At 38.8% G+C, this 10112-nt stretch overlaps 1 protein-coding gene across 1 annotated transcript in view; it reads right to left on the bottom strand.

Moving 5' to 3' along the window:
- Positions 1–1412: 1412 nt before the first annotated feature.
- Positions 1413–10112, bottom strand: part of gask1a (golgi associated kinase 1A) — a 47551-nt gene continuing 38851 nt past the window's right edge. The window contains exons 4-6 of the mRNA XM_035672963.1: positions 9610–9732; positions 6318–6421; positions 1413–4421 (exon numbers count right to left, since the gene is read on the bottom strand). Of these exons, the coding sequence (XP_035528856.1) occupies positions 4217–4421; positions 6318–6421; positions 9610–9732 (432 nt within the window). The 3' untranslated portion in view covers positions 1413–4216. The remainder of the gene's footprint in view (positions 4422–6317; positions 6422–9609; positions 9733–10112) is intronic.

Genomic DNA, 10112 nt, shown 5'->3' on the forward strand with positions numbered 1-10112 from the left:
TCTATATAATAAAAGTTGAGCTTTTTTGGCAAAAGTAATCCCATTGATGTATCCTTTACATGATGTGCCCTTTTTATCTATACTGAGTACATAGCACTAATATATGTATTTAGTGTTTATAATGTTTCTCAAATGGGGATTCACAGATCATCTGTCTCATGTACTACTGTAAGAATGTAGTTAAAGTTTCGGCAAATATGACAAAAAGTAATTTTTAGAAAAGTTACCTACTGCAGCTTTAAATTGTGAGCATCAAAAAGACGCAGTTCATTGCAATTGCAATGCCGTTTTAGTGTTACTGTATAATGACAAAAAACTGGTTTGCCATGAATTAGGTAATTTTAAACATTTGAAATTAAGCATTTAAGGGTATTTCTTTATAAATCAAACACTGACGGTGCAGTGCTGCATTGTACCTCTTTACAGAGGCATTTCTACCAGAAATGTTTTGCGCTGGTCAGGAGGTTGGCTGAAAAATATTTCAAAGGGGTACATTAATTAAAAAATGTGGAGAACCACCGCTCTATACCAACAGGCCAACAACTTTCAGACATCAAGGAGCTACCGGTGCCGCGAGAGGAGCTGTTTACATCGATGATGCTTGGCACTCAAACGCAGTCAAAGTGGATGGACACTCTTTTTCTGTGAAGATGACACCATATTATCATCACTATCTTGTTGCTGCTGTTTACATTCAACCAGACGCACATTCAAAATATGTACTGCAGAATTATTTCCTGTAGTATATTATACATGTATACCATATTATTCTGTGTGTAGCATGAAGGGACAGCAAACGTTGTGGTGCACCTATAGTAAAACCAGCTCTATAGTACCCTTAATAAATTAACAACATAAACAGCTGATTTGTGCCATCCGGCTGTCTGTGGAGCACGCCTCTCAGAGTCAGTGTGAATAGATACATTTGATAAATGTGGATTGCGCTTTAGACTCCTGACCTTGGTTCAGTGCTTGAACCGGTTTACATAGCAGGCTTATCATCTTTCTGTGCTTTTTTTGTTTCTTTATTCTCCATGTGAAAGGATTTCCTGAGGTCTGGCATGTCAAGCCAATTCGTGTTCGTGTTTCTTTACATTTTAAATGATCGTGTTATGAATTCACTCATCCACATTGCAAGCAACTCCTGTCTCTTTTCTAGCTTCTGCTAGATGTGCTTCTTTCACCCACTGTCCTTTAGCAGTGCTGCATGCAGGCTTTATAGTAAATGTATGAATGCATTAAATCCAATATAATCCAGATGGGGCTTAATGAGCTGGACCAAAAGATTTAGTCAAACAGCAGCAGAGAAATGAAGGCAATCTAAAAGCAGTGGCGGGCAGCACACTTTTGGTGGTTTGACACATGAAAAAAAGCAAAAGATTTCATGTAAAAGAGATCAAGTGGGGATAAAGAGAGGATCACACATTCGAACCATTTCTCATTAGAGCCATTTATTCAGTGATGAAAGAGGGAGCCCGAGAAAATGTCATTAATCCATGAACTACCAATACGGCTGGAATTGTAATGCAGAGCGGGTAATGCATAAAACATTTTCAAGTCATATCATCTGTGCTTTTCACGAGACCCAAATGCCAAAATAATGTTTTGTGACAGCTGAGCTTTAGAAATGTGTCGCTCACACAGAAAAGCCTCAGCTCTATTCCGTCCCTAATGACACTTGATTTTCAACCAATTTTCATCCCTTTTCTTTCATCTTTTGCTTCTGTACACTGCTGTGCATTTTGACAATGTGCATGACAGCCACTTTGAGTAGAAAACATTTAATTATATATATATATATATATAGTCCATTTTTATCAAAAGGCTTCCAGGATCTGGTGCAGAAGCTATTTGCTGACAGCCATTTTTAATCCCTCGATTAAAAGCAGAGAAGCTTATCTCATAAAAACAGACATCCAAATCAATCACTCGATCTGCTGTTGGCTCTCTGTAAAATATTAAAATAGAAAAGAAAAGATAGACTGTGCTTCTTTCCGCCAAATTGTTCAGAAAAATTGTCACTTGGCTGTTGCGAGGGAGCGGGGGAATAATTTGTCTCACATTTCCCTTCTGTGAGGCAACATTTGGTGAGATGTTGGAAGCCGGAATGAAAAACAGGAATATGTTTGGAGTGACAAGCATCCCTCATTGACAGACAGAGCTACGGGGGCATTTCATTCGGTGCAGATGATCAAACAATTAGCATGAATTAGACACTTTGAATATGTGGGCCTGTGTGTGTTTGCTGTTGCTTTATGCCTGTCCAGCAAACTGACTGACACACTTGTTACCTTGAGGCTTATGTTTGATTCTGGTTCAACAGCAAATTCACTTTGTTCTCCTTGTGCACTTTGATGGTGAGATGTTTCAGTGATGGAACTGTAGTCTGTAGTACTGCTGCTTTTTCCTGATACACAAACAGATCAGCTTTATAGATGACTGCATGTCTGGTTCACTTTCAAATAGGGCTTCCTTTTATGAAGTGTTTATAAGATGTATGGAATGGCTTTATTAATGGTTAATGAATAATCAATTAATACTTTATTGATCACTTATGAGCTGTTAATTAGGACAACTTTGGTGTTGCCTTGAGTGTCTAGCAGGACAGCTGCTTTGTCTTTTTCGCTCTAGCCCTTTCATTATAAAGACTCCCCCAATGGACCATTCGAATTTCTGGAAAATACTTTTGCTAATAGCTTTTAGGACAAGGAGGAACCAGTGACCATTCATTACCATCTGTAACTGCAGAGTGGAGTTTACTCCCCTTTATTAATGACTTATTAACATATAAAACCACAGAACATTTATTAATAACCTGACTGTTGACACCGGCTGGAGGGATTTTTCACAACCTAAAAGTTGTCCTTAGTAATGGCTTAAAACCATAAACTAAATAAAAATGGACATAGTCTCTTTGACGTGACCCATTGGTTTCTGAAGAGCTGTTGTGAAGCTCAGTGTGGTCGGCTCTGACCGTCGCCATCTTGGAAGTCCTGACTCCGCCCAGCTCCTGGCTAATCCAAAAAAGGGCAAAGATGTAGAGTGTGGGTGGAGCTGACTGAAGCCTGGTTACTGAAAACAGCCTCCTGTGATGGCAACCACCTGTCAATCAAAGTCGTCATACCCTTAATTATGCATAACTTTAAACAGGTGACTTATAGAAAAAATCCACCACTGTACAGTTATCATGAATGTGGAAATTAGCTATAGAGACCAAACCATTTTTTGTACCAGGCTGTAAACATGTTTATTTCTCGGCATTTTAATATGGGGCCTTATGGAGACTGACTAACTTCTGGAGCTAGCCTCAAGTGGACATTAGAGGAACTGCAGTTTTTGTTACTTCAATGTTGGCTGCCAGCCACGGAGGTTGCCACACAAGTGATCTAATAAATGACTTATTAACCATTAATAAAGCCATTAGTTCTTAACCTGTTATAAGTGGCACCTTAGTGGGAAATTGTTCTTAAACTCTCTCCTAAAGCTCTCCTTTGGGATAAACAAATCTATGACCAAAATGAAGAATTTTATATATTTGTTTATATATGTTTTGATTCCATGACAGCGTCGTCCATATTTGCATTAACCAGTCAGAATGCCTGTGGTTCTGTCTACTTAGAATTCTTTGCAAATATTCAATCAAATCATTTAATGTTTAACATATTTGCATAAATCATCACAACTGTCTGTGAGGTTGACGGGGACAAGGCTGCCAGCGTCCTGGCACCCAACACAAGAGGAGCTAACCAACATTAGCTAACAAACATCCACCAGTGGAAACAAATGTACACTGTGAGCCAGTTAGCTACTTAGCTAGTCAGCTATAGAACATTTAACAGCTTAAAAGTAAATTACATTAAAAGTTTGATTATTCTTGTTCACACACTGTGAACACTTTGTGTGTCAGCTAACTTTGCTGTCAATCCAATACGGAAACTGGTCCACCCACACCACTCAGAAATAGATTGGTCCATGGACCATGAGGCTGGATGTTGTATTTATTGTAACCCCTAACAAAAGGGTATTTTTTTTCAAGGCTTGTCTACAATGTTCCAGAAATAGCTGCACCATTTTATCTCTTTAGGTTTCTGTTTGCTCAGAGCCTCTTTTGCTGCAGAATGATCTCTCTTCGATTACACTGCAGAATGTCACTTTGACAGTCAGCGTCACAAATGATGTTTCATTTCTACTTTTGTTTGGTCCGGGTCACCTTTAGTCACAGGTCCCTCTTGAGCTGTACTTTCTTGTCCCTGATGTGCTGGAGGAGAATCTTCCCTCTGTGCGCCACTGTGCGGATGAGAGGCCTGAGACCACTGGCCCCGCCTTGGCTGTCCCAGAATTCCCTGTCTGTGTAAAGGGAGCGTAGAAGAAGACTCTCCAGACAGTCTGACTGGAGCACAGACACTGCTCTCTCTGGAAACCTGACAACAGAAACCGCATTACACTTGATCAGTTGTAGCTTCACTGACTTGTTCAAGTCTAGAAAACAAGACTACTAATGTGTAAAGCCTCTGTCACAGCCCTTAGAGTTCTCTATATGCCATAATAAAACAAATAGCAAGTCCAGTTGCACTTCTGGATGTGCCTTATCATTAGCATTGCTAAAACTGGGCTAATATTAAAGGACCAGTGTGTAGGATTTAATAGCATCTAGCGGTGAAGTTGCAGACTGCAGCCATTTGAATACTGCTCAGGCTTCAAAGCATGAACTACGGTGGACACAAAATTGTGAAAGGTTCTGTCTATAAAGGTTCGACTAGCGAGATTAAAAACATTCAACCGACTAGCACATCCCTACTCCTTCTGTAGTATAATGTAATAATACTTTATGTTTGCTATGGCAAATGGCTCTGAATACTTGGATACCATGGCCACAGATGCTGTTGCTTTGGGCAGAAGCCAATCAGAGGGACAAACTAGAGATGGCGCAAATTTGGAACACTGCCATAGCACTGGACGCAAAATATTCTGTCATAGTTACTGAATTCAAACAAAAAGGGAAGTAATTTAAACTGCTGGTTTTTACAGTATGCAACCTTGCTTGCCATTGGTGGAGCACATAAGAGAATTTGATAGAATTTTCTAACCAAAATAAATCTTAAGAGGAATGTTTATGTGTAAATGCTTGTACCTTTGGCTTTTTAACCACATGTTTCAATTGGTCATCTTTTGTACTGAAGATTTAATAAAGCCCAAGGATACGTTCAGACTGCAGGCAAAAGTGGCCCAAATCAGATTTTTTTTATGATAGTCTGAACAGCACAAATCCGATTTTTCAAATCCAATCCAGGCCACTTTGATATGTGGTCCTAAATCGGATACCTATCTGATGTTTTACAAAGCGACCTCAGTCTGAACGAGCCGCTTTTCATTCTACTTTTACATCAAGTGAGACAGACTTCACAATTCTGCACCGGATCAGATCTCAGCAAAAAAATCGGAATTGAGCATTAAGACCTGCAGTGTGACCGTAGCCCAAGGCCTGTCCATTTAAGCCTTGGAAGAGCTCCAATTTCCAGTAACCTGAAACTGTCAATGCAGAAAATGAATGGAACTTTCACTCACAGTACACTGGATGCCTAATATTACTCCCTCTGCAGGTATAACATGCAGTTTGCTTCAAGTATTTAAAACCTTTCCAATAAGTTAGTTACCATGACTCTAAATGCTGCTTGTAAATGATTTCATCCACCATGCACAGTAATGGCTACTTCTCGGTCCATGCTAACACATTTCTATATACTTATTCATATATTGTATAAAAAGGCAGTCCAAGAAGTTGTTAGATTAAGAAGCAATTGAAATGAGTGAATCTTCAACTCTGGGGAAAAAACGAATTTTCTTTTATTTTGCTCTATATTATTCAGTGATGAGAAATAATACAAGACTTTAACATTCCATTTTCATTCAGTTTCACGTCCTGGCTTAAGATATTTAAGAGCTATTTTATAGCGGGGCTTAGTAATCCTAAGTGACAGACAAAGGGGAATTTCTATCAGACCTGATTCATTCAGCATATTGAATAGCAGGCTAATTGAATGCACACTAATCTAATCAGACAGACATTGTAACAAAACCCTAACAAGCTTCCACTGAACGTTTCTGTGCTGCTGATTTGAGTGCCGATCACCAGGGAAATATGTTGTTAGATGTGTTTTATTTTCTCCTGAAACATTTCCTCACATCAGTGTTTGCGCCTGCTGTGAGCCCAAATAAGCCTCAGACTCTGTGTGGTGTAATTTATAGGGCCTGGGTGCCAGAATGGAGCAAAAAATAACTGTGCATCCTCCTACTTAAAAACTGTGCTTTGTACTCACTCATCAATGCCCTCAACCAGCCTGAAGTTGACGTTGTTATTGGCCTGCTGTGGCCTGCCAGCGTTGTCTATGAACACCAGTCTGGAGGGATCTGCCTTCCTCACCTGCACACAAACACACACACACACACACACTGTCAGGAGGTAACACAGGTTACACATAGGCACAGTTCGAAATGTAGTTTGAGTTTTTACTATTTTAAATGTATGATTTCATTTATTTATCACTTTTTAATCTGTGTAGCACTCTTATCTTTTTCTATTATGAATAATGCAAATTAAAGCAAACATTGCAATTTAAATATTATTGATGGGATGCATAAAACTGAAATAACTTTGTAATTTTGTTTAGTTATGGAAGATCTAATTTGTATACACAAATTTAAAAAATGCTTCTTTCTGATTAATAATTTCTGCACATGAATTTAGTTAAACAAAGAATATTTAAAGGATGTCAAATGAAGACAACTACACTGCATTTAATCCAAGATGGGGAAGATTTTCCATGGTTTCACATCTTTTACGGTTTATTTTGCTCTGCATTTAGCTACACAGAGGTAAATGCCAAACTGGCCAGTACTGCAGACCAGTGCAGACTCACACAGTCGGATGAAAAGCGGCATGATCGTTCAGACTGAGGTCGCTTTGTAAAACATCAGATATGTATCCGATTTAGGACCACATATCAAAGTGGCCTGGATCGGATTTGAAAAATCGGATTTGTGCTGTTCAGACTATCATAAAAAAAAAATCAGATTTGGGCCACTTTTGCCTGCAGTCTGAACGTATCCTTGGGCTTTATTAAATCTTCAGTACAAAAGATGACCAATTGAAACATGTGGTTAAAAAGCCAAAGGTACAAGCATTTACACATAAACATTCCTCTTAAGATTTATTTTGGTTAGAAAATCCTATCAAATTCTCTTATGTGCTCCACCAATGGCATTCTGCAATTAATCAATTTGATTGCAAAAAAAAAATGTTTTTAAAATATAGCACCTTTATTCTAAATTTTTTCCACGAATATTCTTTTTCTCATTAAACATCTCAAAAAATTTCAGTGCAGATAGATTACATATTGCATATTCAGCATTTACAGTTGGTCAAATAAAATAACACTGCATGTCTTCTGTGATTATTTATTATTTGTTCCGTGTTGAAAACCATTGTCGTTGTTAGCACAGTTGTAAGCCATCCATTGGCAATTCCATGATGCCTTGGGTTGAGTCTGTCGACCAATCAGAAGCTGAGTGGGCGTGTGTGTGGCAGTTGATGAGATTGACCCCATTCCCCGATCAAGATCTATAGAGCCCAGAAGGTTAATAGAGCATTGGTTACCATGAAAAAAGTTTGACAATGTGACTATAATCTAATTAAACAGTATTTCAAATGTAATCTGAGTTGATCAGAGTTACTTATTTTATATAATCTAATTATATAATCCAAATTACATGTAGTAGTTTTTGTCATGATTTTGAAGAGAGATACACACATAAAAATGGTCACAGATTGACAAAGAATTATCACCTGACCTGACTCTGTTTTGGTTTTAAAGCCAGCAACTTTAAGGCGAAATGGTACATTCTATAGCCCATTTATCCAAAGTACTTTCCAATTTGCCACTTATTCACCCATTCACACATGCACACTCACACACCAATGGCAGCAAGCTACTTGCAAGGTGCCGGCCTGACCAACAGAAGCAATTTGGGGTTCAGCGTCTTGCCCAAGAACATGTCAAAAATAGTTTCAGAAATCCCCTCCCCCCATACCTCTCTGTCTTTGGAATTAACAATTTCTTTAATGTGCAGGTGGAAAAAGGAGCCAGTGTTTGAACTTCTCTCTCAACTATAAACAGATTTGCTAACATGGTCCCCAAATCAACTTTATGAGGTGATGGTTTGTCAATGTGGTGTGTTATAGCTTTTTACCTTCAAGGTGCTAAAAAAATACTAAATTACTTTAACGTTATTTATTCTTTTTAAAGTATTATTTTTTGGGGCTTTTATTGCCTTTATGATAGAGATAGATGGGGGACAGAGAGAGGGGATGACACGCAGCAAAGGGCCGCATGTCAGATTCGATTCCTGGGATGCTGCAGCAAGGACTCGGCCTCGGTACATGGGTAAATATATATATATTAAAAAATAAACAACATTCTATGCATGCACAACATAATCATTTAAGAGCACTATTAATTATTAATTTGAGAGCACAATTTGTTAATTTGTGCACACAAATGAGCTTTTTCTCTCCTGCCAGGCTTTTGTAATTACAAGCAGAATCATTTTGGATAAAAAATAGGCCAATCTTAATAGGTCTTAGGAAGACATTTTGACATCTCACAGCAGGAAAAGCATAGGTATAAAAAATAAAAATGAAAGGCTGCTGAATTCCATTTTGCTGCTTCAGTGTCAAGGTCCTGCTGGCTCTGTCACACAGTAATGGCTTACTGGGACACTTTAATAGCACAGAACCATCTTTAATGTTATTAGTAACACCTGTGCTTTTTCTACAAGACAAATCAAACTGCTGTCATGTGATTTGAATATTAAGTGCACGGCAAAACCAGCCTGGAATAAGATTATTCAAATAACAACCTCATACATATGACAAAAACAGCCATAATAAATGTTTCCACTGAGGCTTCCAAGTGATGGTAGAACCTTTAAGTCAACTGCAGAATGAAAAAGAGCTCCTGCTGTGACAGCTTGATCTATTTTTACATATTGTAATGAACAGTACAAACAACTTGTAACATAATCAGCATCTGCCACCTAACGAATGTGAGAGCTCATCGCTAGCTATGACGCACATACATAAACAATACCTTGAGTATAAGATTTGCTTCTGTTGTTTTATTTAAATATAGATCCTTTCTCCTATGTTGGCATGGAGGAAGGGCAGTACCGAAATGTTTGTGCAAGAAAAATCAAACAGGGCAGCCGGGGTGGACTTCATTTTCTTCATTCCCTCTGATATGATGACTAATGATTTGACAATCACAAAAAACAGTTCAATTTTGAGTTTTCATATCAAACAACAATTTGGCACAGCAGGAGAAAACCCTTTTTTTTTATTTATACCAGCACATCAATCAAAGCACAGATCGGTAAACTTGTCCTTTGACTGAGAGTAAGTCATTAGTCTTAGTGCTGTTACTGCAAATAAAGAGAAAACACCCCAAAGGCCTTGTAGTGTTTCAGGACATAAATCATTTTGATAATGGCACAGGGAAAAAGGTTGACTGCCTGTAGAGTTGAAATAACACCAGTGCTATCTGTGATACGTACCAGGATGTGAACCAGCAGCAGGTCCTTGGTGTTGCCACACTTGGCGTGCAGCAGGTTCTCCACGCAGAGTTCTGATGGATCAGGTGTGAAACCGCAGCAGTACCGGTCCAACCGGTCGTTGACCTGCACCAACACACAAAGAACACACAAAAACAGTGAGATATGGCTGGTATTTGTTAGCTACCGACACAAAGGGTTCATTTCCAGTTGGAAAATTGGGCAAAATTCTACTTTTGTGGATTTTTTGTCCACAGTTTTGCCTCTTAGCTACATACAGGCTGCACTCAACCTTCCCTGGTGGATGTCGTATGCATCCTGAGAGGAGTTAAATGCACTAGAAGGAGTTTTTAACTGGTCTCAATTTAATACTGATGCCTCTGTATGACCTAAAACAAACAAGACCATCAGCCAGAAGACTGGCTATTTCTATTTCTTTTGCGAGCTCTCGCAAATCCGACAATGTCTCCGTGGCGGTGCGCCGCGACCGGCTCTAGGTCGGCTTG

Source organism: Morone saxatilis, unplaced genomic scaffold, assembly GCF_004916995.1.
Source record: "Morone saxatilis isolate NCDOM2014 unplaced genomic scaffold, NCSU_SB_2.0 Contig24, whole genome shotgun sequence".
Lineage (NCBI taxonomy): Eukaryota > Metazoa > Chordata > Actinopteri > Moronidae > Morone > Morone saxatilis.